Source organism: Podarcis melisellensis (genome assembly GCF_964234715.1).
Source record: "Podarcis melisellensis genome assembly, chromosome: 7".
Lineage (NCBI taxonomy): Eukaryota > Metazoa > Chordata > Lepidosauria > Squamata > Lacertidae > Podarcis > Podarcis melisellensis.
Window position 1 is genome coordinate 23,182,711 of NC_138539.1, and position 24,556 is coordinate 23,207,266.

The 24,556-nt window shown below is 43.4% G+C and overlaps 1 protein-coding gene across 1 annotated transcript in view; it reads left to right on the forward strand.

The window, feature by feature from the left end:
• Positions 1-24,556, forward strand: part of RGS22 (regulator of G protein signaling 22) — an 80,836-nt gene that overhangs the window by 53,490 nt on the left and 2,790 nt on the right. The window contains exons 19-26 of the mRNA XM_081919692.1: positions 1,328-1,490; positions 5,667-5,825; positions 7,276-7,344; positions 13,029-13,190; positions 16,066-16,245; positions 19,188-19,328; positions 21,007-21,117; positions 23,009-23,117. Coding sequence (XP_081775818.1) covers positions 1,328-1,490; positions 5,667-5,825; positions 7,276-7,344; positions 13,029-13,190; positions 16,066-16,245; positions 19,188-19,328; positions 21,007-21,117; positions 23,009-23,117 — 1,094 coding nt within the window. The remainder of the gene's footprint in view (positions 1-1,327; positions 1,491-5,666; positions 5,826-7,275; positions 7,345-13,028; positions 13,191-16,065; positions 16,246-19,187; positions 19,329-21,006; positions 21,118-23,008; positions 23,118-24,556) is intronic.

Consider the following 24,556-nt stretch of genomic DNA (forward strand, 5'->3'; position numbering starts at 1 on the left):
AAACACATGTGTTCCAATCCAGAGCCTTATGTATGCTCCTGGGTACATGTGGGGCACCTTCCACTCTCCTCTGGCCTGCTCATCAGGTCTTTCTCATTCATGTCAGTGGGGGAGGCACATGGCATTTATATCCGCAGATGTAATTTCTCACCAGAAAGGAAAATATAATTGAAAGGAAATATAAAAGCTGTGCAAGGCTGGTCCAAGACATTTTGCTGTCTTACTCAGCTGAAGCTTTCCATCCAGAATCTCTTCCCCTGGCTGGCTTTTCACAGGAGATTCTGGGATTATAGCCATACATTTAAAGTACTACTGAATTGCTTCCTCCAAAAAATCCTGGGATTCCATGATTGGTTGAGGGGTTAAGGATGCTCAATCCTTCTTCCCAGGGAATTCTGGGGATTCTGTGAGGGGCCCTTAACAAACTGTGGTTCTCTGCATTCTTTGTGGGAACCCATGGCTGTCAAAATGGTACAGTGGTACCTCTACTTGCGTTCTGCTCTCGTTAAGGACTTTCAGCTTACGAACGTGGCAAACCCAGAAGTGTTTACTTCCGGGTTTGCCACACGTGCATGCGCAAAAGTGATCTGCGCACATACGCACAAGCGCTCGATCGTGCCATGCACATGCGCAGAAGAGGCACTCTAGTTGCGGACTTTTCGGGGTGCAAACGGCACCCCAAAACGGATGAAGTCCACAACTAGAGGTACCACTGTAAATAGGTGCTTTAAATGTAAGGTACAGATGGAGTCAAAGAGTTAGACACTCTAAAATATGCATCAAAACAATATACATATACAAATGACATCTAACTATCAGATAAAACAATTCCCAGAGTGATTTAACAGTCAGTACCTCTTTCCTGGGGACCTCTGGGGATTGTATGACTGTGAGGGCAACAGGGGTCTCCTAAAACCCCCCAGCTCTTTTAACAAACTTCCCAGAATCCTTTGGGGGAAGCCACAACTGTTTACTGTGGTATTATACTCCTTAAATGTGTAATGAAGATAGTGTCTGAGTTGTTAAACATCAAGGCGCTAGAAGATTCTTTGTTGCTCTTACCATGCTGTTGCCAGACTTTCTTCATGACTGCTGTGAAGGTGTGGGAAAATAATTTTGTCTGGCTGGTAAACTGCTTGTGGTGTACAGTGACTCCCTGGTGTAATCCTTTGTGTGTTTACTCAGGAGCAATTCCTCCTGGTTCCTCTGTTGGAGATTGTAGCCTTCATATGATAATGGATATTTGATTGTTAAGGACCCAATTTGTTAACTGGTCAATGGAAATTGTAATGCGATGGAAATAAGTACTCTTTTACTTTATTTTCAGCATCGACCTCACGTGCTGGCTAGACATTGAACAGTTCCGTAGGATGCTTCACAGAAATAAAGAACAGAGAGAAGCAAAAGCTAAGGACATTAAGAATAAATATTTGAATAGGAAATACTTCTTTGGGCCTGACAGTCCAGCTACAAAGATGGAGCAAGAGCAGGTAATCAGTTGCTATTAAGAGCTTAAGATTTGACAGTGTTGGACAGATCAGTTCTCACATTGCATTAGCATTTACTTTCTCTAGAGCAGGCCATCTCTCACCCATCCAGGGAACTGCCCACTAACAGTGCCTCAGTCTTATCTGGACTGAGCTTTAGTTTACTGGCTCTCATCCAGTCCATTACTAAGGCATGACATTGGTTCATCATATCCACTGCTTTACCTAGAATCATAGAATCATAGAGTTGAAAGAGACCACAAGGGCCATCGAGTCCAACCCCCTGCCAAGCAGGAAACACCTGCAGATGTAAAAGAGAAGTAGAGCTGTGTGTCATTGGCATATTGCAGAAAATGTACTCCCAAGCTCTGGATGGTGGTGTCAACAGCCTGAGCCATTTGCATGTTCCAGAGTTTGGCCAGGGCTTCGACAGGACCGTCAGTCAAATCAGCCAGAAAATCCCCTAGAGCCATCTAGAAGCCCACTGGATCCACCAGCCTCCTAGGGCGGACTGTCGTGATAGGTCCCCTGCCTCTGCAGAGAGGAAAAGGTGCTGAAAGCCTCAATCTCAACAGGAAGTGATCTGACCATGACAAAGGACTGAGGTCAACGTCCCCCATTTTCAGATCACTCTCTTCCTATACAGCTGAGAAAACAGTGTGAGGCAGCCCCATGGTTGTCATGGCAGCCTTCACAGCCAGTGACTCTGGTATGGATGTTGAAGTCACCAGAAACCAGCAATCTCAGAGTCCTTGTCTCTAAGACCAGCTCTGTTAGCTCAGGCAGCGAGACTACTGGGCAGCGAAGCAGGTGGGAAACCAGCAGAATCACTAAACTGTCCCGATTGCCCAACGCCAGGAACACATGCACTAGATTCCCCTCCCCCCATAAACCGGACAGAGCCTGTAGAGAGAGAAAGAATTTCTATAGACCACAGCAACTTCTCCTCCCCGTCTCACAAGTCTGCCCTGATGCTGCACCAAATACCCAGGTGGGCACAAGGTGGGCGAGACCAACTCCACCTTGTCCACCCACCCAGGTCTCGGTGATGCAGACCAGATAAGCCCTCTCACCCACAATCATATCATGGATGAAGGAAGTCTTAATCAGACCCAACCTGGCATTCAGTAGCCGTAGGCAGTGGCGTAGCATGGGGGGTGCAGGGGGGGCCGGCCGCACCGGGCGCAACATCTGGGGGTTAGGGTTAGGGGGTGCAAATCCACAGGTTAGGGGGCGCAAATCCATGGGTTAGGGGACGCAAATTACTTGCCTTGCCCCGGGTGCTGACAACCCACGCTACGCCACTGGCCGTAGGCCCCGAGGCCTGGCTGATAGGACAACAGCAATTCCCTAGGTTGGAGGAGGAGCTGGCACATGGCACACTCACTAACGGCCTGTGCCACCTGCCCCTTGCCCAGCTTGCTGCAAAATTTGGAGAAGTGTGCATTTCAAAGGATTGCTGTGCTTTGGTCTTGTATTGTTTTGGAGTGTGTGAATGTAGGTAGGTTCAGCATTAAATGTGAAGCGATTCTCCCCCATCTGTACTAGTTACAGCATTCAAACTGTTCTGCAGTGACCTGTTATTCTGCAGCTAAACCAACATTCCATGCTTGGTGTGTGTGTGGGGAGTTTGGCTGTGTCCCCATGACTGCAAACTCCTGGAACTCCATGACATAAAACTGACCTCCATCTGGTGGACTGCTGGTATTTACATTCCCAAGGATGTGCTTCTTTCTCAGGTTTAATTTATAGCGTGGTTCGTATCATCAGCTGCCACTGTTTGTGCGCACGCATTTCGGTGGTGGCAGTGGGGAGAGGGGTAAGAAATGCAGGAGATTTCTGCACTGGTAAGAAACTGATATGTTGAAATAATCCCTCAATGGCTTTACCACAGTGCAGAAAGAGATTAGACTTTATGGTGTGTCTTGGAGTCAGGGAACTCTTAAGATTAGCCGTGAGACGAAGGGAATTGAAGAAAAACTAGCCAAGATATTATGTGAAAACAGCCAAGAATTTTCCCACTGCCTAATGAGCCAAGACCTACAATCAACATAAAAAAAGAGAGAGAAGTTCAAACCCATAAAGTATGAAACATAAAGAACTGAGGACTTACTCTGTGTGGCTTCTGTTATATATAAAATCCCTGGTATAAAATCATTGAAGGTGACAAGATATATACAAAAGTATTCTTCCACTAGGGGTGAAATTTGTTCCGTCTGCATTTCAAACCCAGCATAATTCACCAATGTAATTCACCTGGATTTATATGTGGATTGGGACATAGCAATTAATCCAGTTATGTGTGTCCCCGAATTTTGCAATCTAATCACTGTTAATTTTTTTTTTTAAAAACCCAACTGCACTAAAATCTCTTGCTTTGCATGGAAAATACTTATAAAAACATACATTTGAGGGAACGAATGCCTTGAAAAGCATATAAATCTCTTCATTCAAGCTTTTAAGAGAGAAATGTGTTTTAGGGCAGATACACTGATATTGCTGATGTGTCTGTTTGAATATTGTTTCAAAGTAAAGATTAAGGTTTTCTGTTGTTTTTAAATAACTTTGCTGTGTTTTCTAAATCACCCTGGGATCTTCTCCAGTGAAGGGTAGTTTAAAAATGGAACTAAATAAATAAAATTAGGGGAATAATAGTAATATTTATAATAATTTATTATTTATACTCCACCCATCTGGCTGCATACAAAAGGTGCACACAATTTATATGCAGCTCTTGGGTGTTTTTTAATTTTTAAAAACCCAGTACAGAACGATCCAGATTGAACAGAAATGAAGCTGACACAGAACAGCAATAGGCTGAAAATCAGGGAATGAGCAAGGCGAGCATACAGTCCCTTGTGCATTTTGGATTTTTGAGGAGATATTCCTAAGATAATTTCACAGCTGCCATGGGAGGACTAGTGAGCACATAGGCACCCATGGGTGTCATACTGGTGACCCTGTTCCACCGTACCATCATCCTGGTGTCACTGAGTTTAGCTATGTCTGCATAAACAATTATTTGATAGGAAAGAGAATTTCTAGATTGTACTTTGCACAGTAGCCAGGCTTCGTTTTTCATAGAAATTATTCATGCTTTTCTAGTTGTTTTTGGACTATGGCTGTGTATACACTATACCTTTAAAGCACATTTGAAGCACATTCTCTCCCTCAAAGCATTCTGGGCACTGTAGTTCAGCCCTCACAGAGACACAAATTACAGCGCCCTTGCAAATTTAATAATAATAATAATAATAATAATAATAATAATAATAATAATAATAATATCTTTATTGTCATTGCCCCCTCTCAGGGACAACGAAATTACTTGGCTGCTCCATCCACCCAGATAGGGCACTCCACTCAAAATCAGAACAACTATAAAAACACTAATTAAAACAATATAATATAATACAGCAAGGAAGATTAGATGACTTTCAAAGTCCAGGTTTCCCATTCAGGGCCAAGATCGCTCTGGAGAAGAAGCTGTTCTTGAGACGGCTCGTTCTTGTCATCATCGTCCTGTATCTCCGTCCCGACGGCAGGAGCTCAAAGAGACAGTGACCAGGATGCGATGGATCTTTTACTATGTCCAGTGCCTTCCTATGGCACCTTGTGGAGGAGCAACCAGCCGCTGCATCTACACGCGCCGCCATCTTAGATCTAAATTTGAGGAGGCGTTGCATCACGGCTGGGGGGAGAGAAGAGGCACCAGGATGCGGGGGCCTATTCCAGCTCCGTGCTCTGTCCCCAACAGCTGCAGCAGCACCAGAGCTCTGCCAACTCTCCTCAGAGAACCTCCCCCTGCTCCCTTCAAGAGACACTAGCGAGATGGTGTTTTCTGGGCCACTGCAGCTGGAGGCCATGCCAAGGGTGTTGCACTGGCAGTGACACTTGAAGGGTAGTGCGCCTCAATTGAGGCCCTTTCCTCAGAAGAGGCTCCCCACCGCAACACCCTTTGATAGATACCAGCTGTGTGCCTTCCCTGAAGTGGCTCTTGGGAAGGCTGCCACCTCAACATCAGAGACAGTTTTGTGTGCAGCTCGCTCTCCTCAAGGGCAGCAAATCTTTCTGCCCAGAGGTGTCAGACACAATAAATACACCACTGCTTTGAGAGGGGAAATGTGCTTTGAAGGTATAGGGCAATATATTTGGCTGATATATCCACCTTTTCCTTAGATAATGAAATCAGGTGGAGGCTGGGGGTATTTACTTCACGAACAAGTCGTTCCTGTGATCCTGCTGGAGGTTCAAAAGTGCGTTCAGAGGAGACTAGAGAAGCAGTGGCTGCCACTATTTTATACAAGTGAAGAATCAGGACCACAGACAAGGGTAAAGGTAAGGCTTCACCCGCCTGCGTTGCCTGGTTATTATTTCTTTGTGGTGGCCTGTCGTTTACTTGCGGGTGAGGCAGACACACAGCAGAATGGCCAATTAGCTCGGAATCGGTTGCAAACAGGAGAATATGTGAAGAAAGCCAAATAAGGCTCATAGCTTTGTATGCAGTTTTGCTTCTCATGCACCCCATCTAGCAGGTATTCCCATTAGCAGCCAAAGACATGTTGAAGTCTGGCTCCACATCTGGCAACTTTTGAAGTGTGTATTGGGGAGTGCTCTGCGTGTGCACAGATCTTGAATTTTGCTGTAGAATTCCAGCCTCTATACACGGTTCCTCTCTCTCTAGAGCACACAAATGCAATCCAGCCACACATTGGAAGCTGGAAGTTGCTGAGTAGCACAGAGGAACATGAGCCCGAAGAAAATGAGCTGGTTTCCCAACACCCCGCCCTGTCTGTTTCTCACACTGCTCCCTCCTCATCCTCCCATCTGGGCCTGTCTATTATTTTAAGAATGGTTCTGATCCCTTCTTCTCCTGCACAATTGTTAAGGAAGGCAATGTCAGTGACTGGCTATCAGCCAGGCCTTTGACAGACTGTGAAAGAATTATTATTTGCTACATTGCACAATGAGTCTACTGGGTGGGATGAGCTTTGGAGCCCGGTGCCACATCAGAGAGGAAAAACTAGTGAGTTTGCATAGTCTTCACTTCACTGATTTTTATGGTAGTGCTGCTGGCTGTTCACACACTTGCCAGAGAAAGGAACGAGCGAAACCTGGTTTTGTTTTTGTTTTCCAGGATTTCTTTTATATATTTGGGGGTTTTTGACCGGGAAAGATAATCACTTTTGGCGAGAGCATCGGCAGATATATTATATGGGCAGCTGTACTTTTTCAGCAGTGGTCTGTTCAGTTCAGTATTCTCTCTCTGAAAGCGACCAGATTCAGATTATTTCAGGAAACAAATCCTTGTGGTTTTCCCACATACCTGTCATATTTTAAGGATGACTCCCACACAACCTCCTGCCATTACAAGACAGCTTATGTGGGAGAGTGCGTATGTGTGTTGTATATCTGCAAAGTGTGTTCATGTGCATCTGTGAGAGAGATTGTGAGCTGGCCCTGTAGGCTTTGGCTTTACACACCTTTTTGGCTCTGCCCACAATTCACAATTCACAACAAGGCAGTGTTGTCCTCAGGTTAGAAAAGGTTCTTTTTCAGATGACAAACACAAGCAATCTGCACACACAATGTTACATTTTCCTAACTTCAATGGAAACTTGCCACCTGCTTTCCTAGGGACAGAGCAATCAATCTTAATTTTTACCAATCCTCTCCTTGCCCCCGGAATTCATTGTCCACTAGTGTACATTGTTATAATGAGCACTCAAATAAAGTATGAAGGTGCACATCAGTAACTACAGTGTTGCTTCCGACTCCCTTCTTGCAGCCACACTTCCAAGATGCAGCAGAAGATATCTTAATTCAAAGACTTGAGAAGAGAGCGGAAGCATGGAAGGCAAGCTATGTTTGTTACCTCTTCTCCTTGATTGTATTCTGGGTTTACATACCTCTAAGGCTGCAGTACTAAGGACACTTTCTAGTGAGTAAAACCTATTGAACTCTGTGGGATTTACTTCTTAGTAAGGATGCTCAGTACTTTCAATGTAAATCCTTGCACATTTGGGCACAAAGACTTGGTGCTGGGCACATGCAATCATCATTCCTGTATGCTGTAAACCAGGGTTGGCTAACTTGATGCTGTAAACCAGAGTTGGCTAACTTGATGCTGTAAACCAGGGTTGGCTAACTTGCAACCCTCCAGATGCCACTAGATTAACATTTCCATGTCCACATTTGCAAGTCAGTTTGCAATTTTTAAAAAAAGTTATTGTGAGACATCATTGAAAACAAAAATTTTTCTTCTTCCAGTAGCACCTTAAAGACCAACTAAGTTAGTTCTTGGTATGAGCTTTCATGTGCATGCACATGAAAGCTCATACCAAGAACTAACTTAGTTGGTCTTTAAGGTGCTACTGGAAGAAAAAATTTTTTTGTTTTGACTATGGCAGACCAACATGGCTACCTATCTGCAACTGAATCATTGAAAACAATTCTGCCCAATAAAATACATTTCATGTCATTTTCGCTAATACAGACATACCTCGGGGTACAGACGCTTCAGGTTGCGCCTGTTCGGGTTGCGCAGCATGCCAAACCTGGAAGGGGTTACTTCCGGGTTTCAGCGCTCGTGCATGTGCAGAAACGCTAAATTGCGCTCTGCGCATGCGCAGAAGTGCCTAATTGCGACCTGCGCATGCGCAGACATGGCGCTGCGGGTTGCGAACGTGCCTCCCGCACGGATCACATTCGCAACCCGAGCATCCACTGTATATGCATTTGCACAGACACTTTCCCCTAATATCTGTGTTTTTGTTCACATAATTTGGTTGGAGAACGACCTCACAAAATTTGGAGGAGTAAGAATTTTGAAGGATAGTGAGAATAGTGTTGATTTTGGGGGGTGGGGGTGGGAATTGGTTAGGTTCACATTAAAATCCTAACCAAACTGAATTTCTCCCCCATCCCTGACCTGGATACATGCTTTTGTTTACCAGTATACATCCAGAAAACAAGACAGTATAGCAGGCATTCAGTGGGAGAGTATCTGGAACAAAAGGCAGTGCAGGCAACATGGAAAGGGGAGGGGCTGTGAGAAGGAAAAAGGGAGGTGAAGAGGAATTATTACTTTCAGCACCGTACTGAGTGATGAATAATTCCCAGAATCCAGCATTGTCTAATTTATCAGTCTGTGGTTATTCCATCTTAAACTCTTATGGCCTTCAGATCATGGGGAAGCCATAGTGGTGTCATTCTTCAAAGTAATTGTTGCCTTCTAAATTAGTCATCTTGTCCTTAAACGTTTTCCTTATGCCGAAACCCTGTTTTCCCACGCTGCTGATATCTACAAGCACTTAAATCTCAAAACAACCTGAGCTGCAGTGTATTGCTTGGAACCCACGGGAGGCAAATAAATCAAATAGACAAGATCACTTCCCCGCACCATCAACTTGAACCAGAATTGCCACCTACCTCTGCTTGTGCAGTCACCATGTAGAAGCTCTGCTTCACCCATTAGCATACCTTGAAGGTGGCTCCTGTCTGGTCAGCATGCAATTCCAAGGCTAGTTCCTGAATGGCTGCAAAGCTCTTCGCCGAAGTTCCTTGTTTGCCCTTCACTGCCTGGTTTGCCAGCCCCTGCCACGCGAGCCTTGTGTTTGATAATGCAGTACAGTTTGATAATGGAGCTCTACAAAATGTCATGGTTTGGATGCCAGTCTTCCGGTCAATCATAGCATAGCAGTACTCTCTTACATCGCTCCTGCATCTGAAATGGTAACTTAAGAAGGATGTAACATGCCAACTTAAGTGAGCCCAGGGGACATGATCTGAAAGCATAAGCTACAGTAACTGCTGCTGAAGCTAAGGAAGTCTTGGTCTGATTATGCCTGGATGGGAGACTGCTTGGGTACCATATGCATGTTTTGCCATGAGCTGCAAACATGGCTACAAATATATAAATATGTCAAGTGGTACCTGCAGCAGGATAGCAGATTGCTCCTATTCAGGTTTCTAGCCAGCTAGTCGTGCTTTCTTCCAGGAAACTCCATTCCAGCACGCCCACTCTTGCAGTTTTCTATTTGCTTATTTCTGGCTCCTCTAGCAGTCGGCCAGCATTCTGTGGCTACTGAGCATGCTCACTAGGCTATTTTCATGTGCCCTGCCCTTAGGAGTCCCTCCCCCTGTGACCAAGTTCTTTTTTGTACTCTGCAAGCCTTAGGGTTCCTCTGAGCCTGGTGATAACCTTCCTCTTCTGCATGGATGGTACTTTGGTTACAGAGGGAGCAGCAGCCAGAGAACTGAGTCCACTACAAGATTTACATGTATGCATTTTTTTAGTGGTGGGAGAGTTTTCCCTGCAAGTTTTTCTTGCCGCTGTTCTGTGGAATAGCATCCATGTTGACATATGACAGGTGCCTGCTAACTGCACTTTACAGGAACAATCAAACACATTTTTGTTCCAACTGGTTTTCCCAGCTGGATAAATGGGTCTTTATCACAAATATTTACTTTGCATGTTTTCAGTTTTGCTTTCAATGTATTCACTGTTTTTAACTGTTTTTATTTATCTTCTTGACTTGAGACAGTTGTTTAGAAGCTGGTTTATAATAAATGTGGAAGATGCATTCATTGTATTATCTAGCACAGGAAACTGCTCATGGCGTAACTGGGCACATAAATGCTTCCTGAGGAGATAGGCACACGTTTTTAATTCCTGGGGAGCAAGACACATCCCTTTCTGTGCAAGCCACAGTGTTCCCTCTTGAGCAAGGGCAGACTCTTGCAGAGGCATATTTAGTTCTTTGCTTCATTCCATTGCCTTCTGAGGCAGATGTGGGCAGTTGGCAGACTGGGGTTTGGATCCGGACCACCATTTCATGCCAGCAAAGCTGCAGTACATAAGGAAGCTCTTGCATGCGCAAGAAGACAACTGGGTTCCGGACAACTCCACTGCTGCCATAACATCATTATTTTTTGGACTTCCGTGAAATGTAATTGTTTGCCATGACTGTAAGGTCAGGGATTAATGTGGTAACCTTAACGCACATTTTCAGTGCTTTGCATTCACTAGACTCATTGGGACAAGCTGTTCACTCCAGCATCTGGAAGATAATTTATTATTGAGAGCGATTAAATGCAGTCACCAAAAAAGAATCCGAAGCATGTAGCAAAGTGGGCAGGATTAATCATATCTCACAGTATCTGTTTCATTTAGAACTGCATTCTAATGCAAAGATCATATCAATTGTTAAACATCTTAAAGCACTGTAACATGTCATCTCAGGAGGGCTTTTTGCCTTTCTGTTCTATTTTTCCTTTCTTTGTCAAAGAGCAGCAAGCTCTGTATAACACATGTTGTATACATTATGCAAGGGGTGGGGGACTTTTTCTTTTTTGTCTGGGCTCCATATTGCCAGTGCCAGGAGCCAGCTGAGATATGAATGCAATTTGCTAGATCAGAAACAGAGAGGTATATCTTGGCAGGGTCAGGTGTAGGAAAACCAGGGAATACAGGCAGAGGCAGGACTGGGAAGTACGTCATAGCAAGAGCCAAGAGCCAGGTTTTGCAGGGTCCAAAAAGCACCAGGCAAATTCAAGGATGCAAAGCTTGGTGTCTCCTGGACCTCTGGATGTTGTTGGACTTCAACAGCTGTCAGCCCCAGCTTGATGGTCAATGGTTAGGGATGATGCTCTAGAAACATCAGGAGGACCACAGCTCCCCCATCCTTGGTAAAATGCTTCCCCCCCCCGAAAATATTTGAGGGAGCTGGGTCCCAACAAAGTTGATGGGCATTCCTGTTCAAATGGGGTGTGTGTACTGTGTCATGTGATTGATTACGCAGGGTGGGGCTTACCTGGGCCACCACAATATTTTATCCAAGATGGCACCCCTGCAACAGGGAAACCTATTCATGTCCTGTCCCCTCGGAGGAGGTATGGTACCCCTGGGGGCAGGCATACCTCACACATGCTAATGGGTGAGATGTGTAAGTTTGCACATTGCTCCAAGAGTGCCCAAAGGAAGTGTGATAGATATTTCCTGTAGCATAATGATAGAATTCTAGTGTGTCGTATAACGCTGAGGAACAATAGTGCCTGCTAAAGCATTTGCAGTGTGGAGTGCTCCTGCTAATTGTTCCAATCCTTCTGCTCCCTTCTCCTCTTTTTGCATCCCTCCTGCTGTGAAACAGTTGGGCAGCATTTTGAGACCACTGATCATGCTCATTTCTCACTGGGCTGCTTTTCAGATTCCCCTTTTCAGGGTTTCCCCCTAATGATCTTTAAAAAAAGATACTTCTGCAAAATCTGCTGTTTCCCCAAACCTTCTGATACCTTTATCTTCTACATGGGTGCTGCTGTTTTGACTGCATAAGCATTGGGATTCACACCTTGAGCCTGAGAAATAAAGGAAAGTGCGTGTGTGAGAGAATTCTAAAGGGGGTTGAGGCAAGTGAACCATGTGAAGCCCCCTCTCCTTGCAACTGCTCCGTTATCTCTGCTTACCTCATTTCCCAGCTGTCTGGGCTGTTTCAGAAAGGTAGGAAGTTTCTTTACAAGGTGGGCAGAGATCTTGGCTCAAGTCAAGTCGTCATATGGGAGGTAAAAAATAGCCTGGAAACAGGGAACAGAGTCTTCTATTCCCAGTAGCTGCTGATGGAGGAGGGCAAGAGGAATTGTGAGTGCTTATGCTGTATTTGTGAGAGCTCCACATTCAAACGTAATTTATTTATTTGTTTAACAGAATTCATATACCGCTTAATTGTAAACAAACCCCTAAGTGGTTTACACCTTGCTGTAAGATTTGCACTGCAAACTACTGCTGCTGGTGATGAGTAACCTAAAGGTGATTTGTTGGACTGGGCGAAGGGAAACCTTTTTGATTCTGCAGTCATGTTTGTCTTTTGTTTAATCCCCATAGATTCTCTCCATTTCTTTCAAGTTGTATTTCAGAGCTTTCTCCTTGTTTGCACCTGCTTTACACGTTCCTATTTTCTCAGTGTGAAGATCCTCCAAATGTCTTGATGACATTAAATCTCGTTTTACTGTTGGTGAAACTGAGTTCCAGAAACAACAAATCTTCAGCTTCCGTTGTGCTTGTGGCAGTGGATTTCAAAGCGGCTTTTATTAGTGAGGTTGCTGTCAAGGGGAGTTTTAGATGTGTAGGCTGTGTGGTTTGCCTGCTCTTGTTTGTTTCCACAAGATCTCAAACTGATCTTCTTCCCCTTCTCTTCATAACCCCTTCCACCCCGCCTGCAAAAGAAAAAGTAAAAAAGAGTTTCTTGCCATAATCAACAATGATGGCTGTTTCCATACTTACCCTATGGAGTCATATGTTCTAAATCACTGTTAGTCATTTCCTTTTCCCTTTCGTCCCTTCCAAAGAAATGTTGCCCAAATCAAACAAAAGAATAGGAGGGAGAAAATGGCTGCCAAGTTCTTATTGTGTCCCTGTAATAAACTACTGAAAGTTGGGGGTCATTGCAAAGATAAGTATCAGGCAGTTTATCCTAACTAATGCTTGTAGTATTGCTTTTCAAAACAGAGTTTACTCACCGTGCTTTCTCCCTTTCCTTTTGACAGCATTTGGACAGTAAGTGGGTTTCTTCATCTCGGGAAATAATTACTTTCCGCAAAGCCCTGTTGAATCCAATCACAGCCTATCAGTTTCAACGCTATGTGTCTCTGAAAGGAGATTTACTGGAGAATGGAGTGATCTTCTGGCAGGAGGTGCAGAAATATAAGGTACAGGGCTATCAAGGAATGGAAACAACTCAGTTTCTCATAAACTGTTGCTTTTGTGCTTTTGTGTCTGTAATGGTATTTCTTTGGGATAAGGGAAAGCTGGGGTTGACCACTTGATTCCTTGAGGCTCCCCACACCAGGTGGATGATAGTTAAGGATCCTCTGATTTGGAGCTGGATTTCAGAAGTCACTTTATCACTCTGAGCTTGCCAGATTCAGTATGGGACAGGCTAGTGTGGCTTTAGCTAATGTTTTGTGTTGTTTTTGTAGGGCTTTTAGTTTTTGGTTTTTTTACATTACAGTGGTACCTCGGGTTACATACGCTTCAGGTTACATACGTTTCAGGTTACAGACTCTGCTAACCCATAAATAGTGCTTCAGGTTAAGAACTTTGCTTCAGGATGAGAACAGAAATCGCGCTCTGGCGGCGTGGCAGCAGCATGAGGCCCCATTAGCTAATGTGATGCTTCAGGTTAAGAACAGTTTCAGGTTAAGTACGGACCTCTGGAACGAATTAAGTACTTAACCCGAGGTACCACTGTATATGGATAACTTGTCACTCATTTTATTGTTTTTTAAGTTGCCTTGAGTCTTTTTTTTAAAAAAAAGTAGTAACAGATGTTAATAATAATAATAATAATAATAATAATAATAATAATAATAATAATAATAATTTAGTAACCATAATTTACATGGAAGAATTTGACACGGTACAGGGGTCTAGTGGTGACTAGTGCTCATCAGGACTGGTAGTGTGGGAGGCAGGGACATCAACAGTAGGTTGGTGACAGTCCATTGAGCTGGTAGACTGGCTGGATTTCAGAATGCCCAATTCAGCTTATGGGTTGCTGATGGGCCATTGCTTTATTTCTGCTGAGACTATTGATGCAACCCATTGTGAAGACTTCCTCCTTTTCTCCCCCGAAAATATCATTCCTCCAGCAGAGTCGAGGCAGTAAGTATGTGGCCGGAAGACCAGAGGGCTTGAAGCTCATTTTCACATTTTGTACACAAAAAACTCCTCACATTGTTTGTATAAGACTCAGGCGACTGTGTCAAAGATGTTGAATTCTTCTGTGATGACAGCCACGTGGTTCTTAATGAGACACATCCCTCCAGTTGTAGGGAACAAGGAGCCCTTGTCTGGATGACCACAAATATTCAACATAAGTCTGTGTCCACACAATAGTTTGTTAAGGGCAGCTTTGGAATTGTGAGGGTTAAACTGTAGAGCCTGGAATGATTTGAGGGAAATGGGTATGTGCTTCCAGTGTGCTGTAAAGGTATACTTTGTACACAGCGATAGAGATAAGGCATGTTTGAAATCCATTTGGAGGCTCATCATGCAACGATAAGACTTGAAAAATTGTTCTGTTTTTAGAATCCATCTTTCTGGTAGCCAGACGTATATATACAGAAGGTTTGTCTGAGAATTCAAGTAGGCAAGTGGGACCTGCAACAGAATATTGCAGTGTGTGAAGTGCTTCTGTTCAGAGTTCCAGCCAGCCTGGCAGGCCTCTTTCCATGATACACCATTCTATGCCCCCATCCTGTTTCACCGCCCAACAGATGCTCATCATTTTGAGCATGCTCAAAAACAGAAAAGAGTCAGTCACTGTTGGACTATTTTGAGTTTTCCCTGCTTTGTATTTTATATTTATACGTGTGTGTGTGTGTGTGTGTGTGTGTGTGTATAGGTCTGTGTGTGTGTTTCCTCAACCCTTGGGGCATCCACCAAGCCCCCCGTAAATGTAGGAATATGCAGCTGTCTCTTACAGGAATTGAACCTGCAACCTTGGCGTTGTCAGTACCACACTCTAACCAACTGAGCTATCCAGCTGCTATAGACCTCACTCTTGGGTGTGGTTAGTGTTTAATACAACTACACGATACATTTAATGTGCACGGCTTCCCCTAAAAAGAAGTGTGCAAAGGGTGCTGGGAATTCTCACTCTGTGATGGGCAAATTACAGTTCTCACAGTTCTTTGGGGGAAGCCAGGTGCTTTAGTATACAGTATAGGATTGCCACATCTCTCTCAATGTTGGGAAATGCTCTGTACATGCAGTGGAACTGAATAGATAGAGTATTTTTCCAACATTGACCTGAAAGTTGTACGTAGGTTGATCTGTATAGTGAAGACCCCCTGCATGTGCTGTAGAGGCACTGGACCAGGGCGGATGTGTATCCAAACAGCTGGATAATCATGGAACTGAGGTGGTAGAAAATTCATGTGGCTGTGGCTATTAACCTGCCTACAAGCTAACTTACTTTGCCATTTTGGTAATTAAGTGGATGTCTGGAACGATGCATAAGTGACATGGTATGGCTAAGCTATGTATTTGAACAAGCCTTAAAAAGGTCTTCAGAGAATAGAAATCCCTTTTACAACTATTACAGGAGCAGTAATAAAAGGGTAAGGAATAAGATCTTCCTTAGGTTAGCTTAAGGAATACCACCTCACTCCCCTCCAACCTGCCCCATTATTGAAATATTTCTTTGAGACCCTTCTTCAGGTCCCTCTGCATGCTGAAATGAGGCAGCTGTGACCAGGGTGATTGTCTTCCAGTTGTGTTGTGCCAATGATGGAATACTCTTCCCAAGGCAGCTTATCTGACACTGAGTCCAGTGTATTTTTAACACCAAGTAGAGCCTTATTTGCCCCAGCTTTGTAAGAAATTGGCTTCTATATTGCTTTAATCTGTTTCTCTTTTTGTTATTGTTGTTGTTGCTGCTGCTGTTTTATTTTGTGTTAATGTATTTATTGTATTGTGTTATTTTTCATTTTTGTTTGTTGCTCTGAGAGTCTTTACCTGAAATAAAATATTTACATTACAGAGAGTCTTTACCCTGCCTATTGTGCTTTTCCCTACCAGGACTTGTGCCATTCCCACTGTGACAGTGCTATCATCCAGAATAAGATCACGACCATCATCAACTGCTTCATAAATTCTGCCATCCCACCAGCTCTTCAGATTGACATACCTGAGGAACAGGCCCAGAAGATCATGGAGCACAGGAAAGAGCTAGGCCCTTACGTGTTTAGAGAGGCACAGGTATAATAAGAATGATGAAAACCCTGGGTTCAGTTGGGAGGTGTTGAGAATGAGACTTAGAGGTAGGTTCTGGTTTTCTGGGCTGAGATTTGTGCCAGTAAATAACTGTGGTGATGCAAAGCTGTTTTTTAATAGAAACAGCTTTGCATCCACCCCAGTTATTTACCGGCATAAATCTCAGCCCAGAAAACCAGAACCTACCTCTAAGTCTCATCAGATTTTTAGTGTTAGAAACTGGATTTAAGGAGCCATAGGCAATACCTTTATTCATGGGCAGGATCAGAATTTAGTGTACAATGGTACCTCTGGATACGAACAGGATCCTTTCTGGAGCCCCGTTCACATCCTGAAGTAAACGTAACACGCGTCTGCGCGTGCATGGGTTGCGCTTTGCCGCTTCTGCGCATGCGCGTGACATCATTTTGAGCGTCTGCGCGAGCGGCGAAAGCCGGAAGTAACACGCTCCATTACTTCCGGGTCGCAGCGGAGCGCAGCCCGAAAATACTTAACTTGAAGCTACTTCAACCCAAGGTATGACTGTATTAAGTAACAAATATGAAAGATTCAGACTGAAGTAGTCGCTCATAGACTGACCTTCTAGCCATGCACAGAAAACTCTGCCCATGTTCTGGAACTGCTGACGCCTCCTTTCCATTGCAGCTTCTTGTGATCCTTGTAAAACTACTCCAGAAAGTCAGGGGACTCTCTCTCTCTCTCTCTCTCTCTCTCTCTCTCTCTCTCTCTCTCTCGACCTCCAATGTAGTTCATAAAAGCTGCTGCCAACATGAAAAATCAGTGTATCCCACTGTGTGAGTACAGACGCCTAAGGATTTTTGGATCTGTGCTAGGGATTTTGCAAATGTCAGCAATGCACAAGGGCAGCTTAACTTGATCAGATGCACTGTCCTTTTTCTTTAGATGAGTGATGTTATTGGATGTGGTTGTAGGCTCTTCCCCCTCCTCCTCGCTTTTTTTTTTAAAATAAAAAAGTATGCCTATTCTGCTGTACTGACCAAATAGGGTCATCTGTACAAACTAGTACTGTTGACCACCAGCAGTTACTACCTTTTATGCTTCTGTTTTGAAAGGCCATTTAGCTAATTCTTCACTTCCACAAAATACCACCAACAGTTCTTCCCTACCAACATCCCTCACCTTTTAAACAAATATTAATATGAATCCATAAAACATCCCTGATTGCAAGAGTCGGAACAGATTGTGGGGTAATAAAGGGCTCCAATGTATGAATGGAAAAAGCAGCTAAACCCAGAGATGGCGGATACTTTCACCAGGCTGATATGGATAGTCAGTGGGTAGCCTTGAGTCCAAGAGACCTGGATTCAAATGTCACCTCAGCCAAGAATTCATGGACAGCACCAGGCACAATGTGTTCCCTAGCGCTTTGCCTCAGATCTCCCTCTTTAAAATGGGACTCAGTGTGTTTATTGTGAGAACCAACAATATTCTAGTGGATTATATGCCATTAAATCATTAGAGGCAATCTGCATGTGAAGAGATTTTCCCTGCATTCTGGAAAGAGGCCTTGGAGAGAGCTGTTGGAGTAGGCCGCAAAACTTCATAACAATGGCTGCGTACAAAGCTAACAATGACATAGCTTCTCCCAAAGAATCCTGGGAACTGTCATTTGTCATAGAAACTTAGAGGGCACACCTGTCAGGGAGCTAGATGGCCAGTGACTTCCAACTTCACCCTGATATAACTAAGTGCAGTGCCACCTATTGGCTAAACTATATAATGGTAGTATCCACGCAACATAGGTTCATGCGTTAATGCTTTAATTGAGACCAGCCTTTGAATACAGTATTGGTCTTTACATTCAGATTTGTGTGGGTTTTTTCTCCCTACTTTAAAACATACATTGCAAAAAGATTATATCTCTTGTAACATTTCCTGTCAGCTCTGTTCTTTCAAAACTTATTCAGTGATGAAATCCCTTTCTCTTAAAGAGCAATGTGCTGTTGTTGTTTTTTAAAAAGCTCACTTCCCTTTGTAAATAGAATATTCTGGAAAACAGTTGGGTTAAAAACAACCATTGTGATTTATTCTTTCTCTCTCTCTCTCTCTCTCTCTCTCTCTCTCTCTCTCTCTCTCTCTCACACACACACACAAACACACACACACAAACATTTTTTTTAAAAACCAAAACCTGACATTCTGTGCTTTTATTCATGCAAGCAATTATTTAGGACATTCTTTTAATGAAATGCTTATTAACTGTGGTTTTAGGTAGGTTTCTCATCGGCAATAAACACATACTGATTAGAAGTATGTGCAGATCTGCAGTTTTTATGGCAAATATCCCAATTGTCTGCAGCAGCATCAGTTTCTCTCTATACGAGGGATGAGCAGACACCAGGCTTGTTGGAGCTACTTTGGTTTTTACTAGAACTCCCAAGATCTACTAATCAGAGCCAAGTGTAAAAGAGAGACAGCTAGAATTTAGGAACAGGGTGTCTCTGAGCACATTGTAAGGCTAGGAACTGGAGCTGATCTGAATTCCAAGTCCTTTCACACTTCCAGGCTGTTCCTATTTTTAGGTGGGATTCTTATTACGTACTAGCAAATTCAGGTTTAGAGATGATTTGGAGATTTTGCTCAAGTAATCCACTCCCAAATTGAAATTTTTGTGAGAAGGAAATTGATGGGGAAACATACTGCAAAGGTGGGATAATGCTTGATGAAACATCTAACACAGTTCATCAGGAAGAGACCCTTCTTAGCTTTCTCCATTTCAGCAGCCCAACTTAGGTGGGGAAAGCTGTTTTGCATTTGCTGTTATTGAACAGTTGGAAGTCAGAACCCCGGTCAATCTGCTTCAGATCAGTTGGAGATCTTCTAGTAGATTTTGATCCACCTTCTGCGTACTTCTTCTATATGCTGTTAAAACAAATAAAAGTCCTCTCTTCTTTTTCCTGCTCCAGATGACTATTTTTGCTCTTCTGTTTAAATTTTGGCCACAATTTTGTGAGTTCCGAAGCAATTTGGCGGATGAGAAGATTTTGCCTCTTCTGGAGAAGCGAAGAGAAAAGAAGCTGAGAAAAACAAGAGAAGCAGATGGCGTGGTGAGAAAAGCTAAGAAACAAAAGAACATCACCAAGTTTAGACAGGCGGGACAGTAAAAACAATTTTGATATGGATCTGACTCAAGTTCTGCTGAAGTCAATGGAAAGACATCACTGTCCAGATTTTTAAAAAATTGTGTTTCTTCCGCTCTGTTTCTCTCCCTCCCCCTCCCATAAATGCTAATCTAATTCATTCATTACGTTTGTTTTCAGCCCTCCTTGGAACTTGAAGCAGGTACAATATTTTAATATAAAGCATACATTAAAATGTTGCTGAAATGTAACATTGCAAGCTAAAGCTTAGTCTAAATGAAAGCAGCTTCTAGCGATGCCAGAAAACCCTGGGCTTTCAAGCATCTCCAGAGAAAAGGTGTTCCATCATTTCAGAGAGTTGCTTCCATATGGACATGGGCCCACTCATCTAAATATACATGTAGTAGCAAAGTAGCTCTGCCACATCTGGAATGCTGGAAGTCCCATGGGAAGGGGAGGTAGGGGAGGTATCCAGGCAGAGTCTTTAGCAATAGCAGATAAACACCTTACCCATACTGGTTGGAAAGGCAGATTAGAATAGGAAATCTACCAGCAGTAGAGATTATTCAAGCTGCAGCCATGGGTCGTGTATGTACCCTTCTTGGAATACCCCTGTGCAGCAGGAGGCAACATGCAGGTGCTAGTTCTGACAAGAAACCAGGATTAGGTTGGGGGGTTAACTTTGGTATCTTCCTTCAGCCTACATAATAGTCAGAATCAGCATCAGAATCATTAATTAATAATTTATTATTTGTACCCCGCCCACTCTGGGCGGCTTCCAACAAAGATTGAAAATACATTGAAATGTCACACATTAAAAACTTCCCTGAACAGGGCTGCCTTCAGATGCCTTCTAAATGTCAGGTAGTTGTTTATCTCTTTGACATCTGATGGGAGGGTGTTCCACAGGGCGGGTGCCACTACCGAGAAGGCCTTCTGCCTGGTTCCCTGTAACTTTGCTTCCCACAATGAGGGAACTGCCAGAAGGTCTTCGGCGCTGGACCTCGGTGTCTGGGCAGAACGATGGGGGTGGAGACGCTCCTTCAGGTATACTGGGCTGAGGCACAAGGACCAGCAAATGCTCCCCCAAAGGTTGCTGAGGGGGGAAGGAGGCTGAACACCCTCAAGTGATTGCAGAAGGGATTGGAAATAGGTTCAGACAGTGGCAGTGTTCTGTCTCTGAGCCCAATCTCTCCCCATAGTAGTCACCCTGAAGGTGGAGGCTGAGCACCTGAGAAGGAGGAAAGATAAAACCCTCACCCGAAATATAAATTAATCAACATTTGTGTGTTGTGTCTGATCTGTGTTCACATCATGTGAATGTTAATTTGAAGTTCCTTTCCAAGCTCTTGATTCTTCTGTTGGTGGTGTCTCAAGAGTTGCATAAAACGGGTCTCATTTGATTCATAAGGAAAGAGATATCTCACTGAAGGGTAGCAGCCAAAGACACTTCTGCAACTCCTCTAGCTGTCCAGTCAGGTGGTATTCCTGAGAGGTTGCTCTAACTGGCTTTTGGGAATTTGAAAAAAAATATAAACTATAAAAGGGTGTAGAGCAAAGCTTTAAAAATCTCATGAAGCATATAAAGTACAGTGCTTTAACTCACCTTAAACTGAGATTAATCAAGTTTTCTTTTTATTGCTAGGTATCTGGGAAGAGAACTCCCATGTCTGTTAAGATGGGTTCTGTTCTTGAGAGTAAAATGAGTAAAAGTGAGCTTTCATCTACGCCGAGCTTTACTGAATATGGCAAACAGGTGATTGGTGATAAACTATGTAAAGTTGTTCCTTTATGTGTCCACAGGAGGTTGAAGCTGCTGCTGTTACTGGCCCCATATCTGAATTGGTTGCTTGATATTTGTAGAAAGGCTAAGGCGGTGGACATGCCTATTAGTTCTTCAATTTCTAATTGCATTTATCACAGTCCATTACAGATCAGTGACATTGTTTAGAACGGGTTGCAAGCAGTTTCTGATCCAACTGATTTCATTCGTACAGTACATGGAACTGAAATGAAGCTTGCCCACACGTAACTGCACTTGCTAATATTCTTTCTCCCCCTTGCTACTCGGTAGTTTCTGTCCTTCCTTCCCGCCTTCCACCTTTGTCTTCCACTTTGTCAAAATATAGATTGTAAGCTCTTTGGGGCAAGGACACATCTTTAGTTGTAGCTCTGTTTACACTAACAGTGACACCCTAAATGTTTTTAAATGCTGGGCACTGCAAAAAGGAGGGGCATTTTACTGTTTTGAAGGGGTACATGTGCAAACAGATGGATAAACCCCAAATGTTTTCACCTTCTTAATTGAAAACACAAACACACACAAAAATCCAGAACTTCCCCACAGGCAAAACTAAAGGGAGGGACCCCCAGTGCAAGACGTACCCCTTGAGTGTTGTGACAGTAATACCAAAACATATGCACTTTGTTCTATTGCATATGGTCCTTATGCTTGATGAAGGAGGAGACACAAATAGTCCTTTGAAAATAACAGATCAAACACAGGATCACGAGTCCTGTGTAAGGGACATAAATACTTTTTTTCAGATTCCCTAAGAAAGCCCAAAATGTGGCTTAGCATATTCCACACATACTGAAATATTTTCAGCTGATAAGCAAAGGGACTGATCCTCCAGTAGCCATTAATATGCCATAGCAAGGTATTATGATCATTTATATGGTACTTCTTATTATATTTAATCTATTAACAATCGGAGAAGTCAGAGCTGTAGAAATGACTTCTGATTTCTCCGTTATTATTGTTATTTATTTAACAAGATTTATATACCACTTAATCAAAATTTCTAAGCAGTTTACATAATATGGGACTGAAGTGGGAATGAATGATAGTTCAATGTCAAATCCAAATCGACACATTTTAATTAAAAATTACAGGTTTGGGCCCAGGGTATATAGGGAATTTGCCTTTCCAACATATTTACTCGGGCACCCTGTCTAGAGACCCCTCTCTTATGTTTTCTTCACATTCACGGTAGCTGCAGAAGGAAGGTTTGTATTTTCACCTCTTAGAGGGACTTAGATCTGAGTCAATATATACAAGCCCTCACAGGACTTCTCGTAGGTGACCGCCACTGAAATGAACTAGGCTGTTTCTCATGTATTTCACTGTGGATTGCTCAAAAGAACTGCCTGGTGGAATTGTAGGTTCAATAGGCATGTGAGATACATCTATATGGGACCGTCTCTTGCTTGAGTTTCAGCTTCTTATCTCCAAAGTGGGAATTCGGAGAACATACAGCACCATATGGGACAACTCCATGTCAGTGTTCCATCTGACTGCATTTCCAAAGTGCAGCCTGCTGTGGTTTTCCTACTTAACCCATTGTGCAAAATAAATCAGGAGAGGTCCAATACAGGCTGAAATTGTGGTTGGGGGATATGCATGAAACTCAAAGATATGCCTTGCTGGTCACAGGTGGTTATTAGAGAGCTGCAGTAGATTAACTGGTTGTCCGTTTTGCCTATGGGACTACAGCATGATAAACCTTTTTAGAGGTTCATTCAAAACAAAACAAAACCCTGTTTTGCATCCAAAAACATTAACATTATCTTACACAGCAAAGCAAAGGCCCACTAAACCATTGTGCCACAATTAATTTCTTGGTGTTGTTTATTTTTTAATGTAGGTTTCCTGGTCTTATTCAAAGTACCTAGAAGCTCTCCAGCAGGAAAGAGTTCTTCTGAAAATCCAAGATGACCTGGATAAAAAATCAATAGCGTCATCAGCGTATACAGGTCAGCTTTTCATCAGGTTCTGTTGCTAGAGAGAGGTTGCTGTGGATCCAGTTATGGCTCATTTTCTCACTTAAATGTATGGAACACAGCTGCATATCCACAGTCACTTCTATGGAATACTTTTCATGGAGCTTCCTGGGCAGAGCAGGCTGGTTGTTGGTGGTAGCAGTAAGATTTCATGGTGGAGCAGCTGCATGAATCTCAAAGATATGCCTTGCTGGTCACAGGTGGTTATTAGAGAGCTGCAATAGAGGTTTTGGTTGTCCCTTTTGCCTATAGTGCTACAGCACTTTAATCTCTTTTACAGCTTCATTGAAAAAAAAACAAAACCCTGTTTTGCTTGCAAAAGCATTGACATTATCTTACACAGGTGTTATGTACTGAGTTGAATAGGATCCAAAATGCAGCAGTCTGATTGGTCCTAGAACAATGGGATTCAGAATGCAGCAGTATGATTGGTCTGTAGGAGCCACCCAATCCAGCTCCAGGTGGAAGTGAATCCACAACCTGATTGGCCTACAGGAGAATCCCGGAATTAGCCAATCACGTGCAGCCCATTGTGTAAATAATGTATATAAAGCAGATATTGTGGGGGAACTTCCATTCCTCCTCCCCACTGTGAGCTGAATAAAGAGCATGAAATCCACTCTCGACTCCGAGTATATTTCAACAGCATAACAAAGACTTGCTGTTGCTTAGCAGGAGAAGGAAGGAAGCTTCCCTCCCCTTTTTTGGTTTGGGAAGCTTTTTGGTTTTCCCAACCCACATTGTAGCCAGTGGGAGGGAATTAACTACACCAGTTCTAGAGTTGTCAAAGTTTAGGGTCCCTTTGGGAGTGTGGGGGGATGAGAGTGCTCAGAAGCCTGAGAACAGTCATCTGCCCTTGACATGCTTCTGAAGTGCTTGATCTCCATTTTCTAGAGGGAAATAGCTTGGGCATAGGGAAATGTGTGTTTCCCCCTCTTTTCTGGAGAGCTATGGGAGGGGACCAGAACATAGCAATGCAGAGACAAAGCAGGAAGACAGGCAGAATACGATTGTAATGCAGGAGAAGGGCAGAGGGAGAGGGGCCACTGGGTGGGGGAACTGGCTGCTGTTGGTGGTTTGCTCTCCCTTTTTCCTTGGTGGGCCAGCCTCTCCTATCCTAGTCAGTTGTATAATCCATTCCTGCATATAACTGAGACAAGGAGAATTTCCATCCAAGGACTGCATGTACAAGAGAGGGTCAAGATGTAGCATATATCGTGCAAGAGAGTACAGATGTTATTCTGGTACTGTACCCAAGTACAGTCTAGTACTCCCAGCTTACACCCACCCAACCCATTTGTAATTTTGCTAGAGTATCTCACTGTTTGTCCCACAGATCATGACAACAGTTGCCTTCCATGTATTCTGCTGGGCTAGCTATAAAACATAGCAGCATTTCTCAACGCTGCATT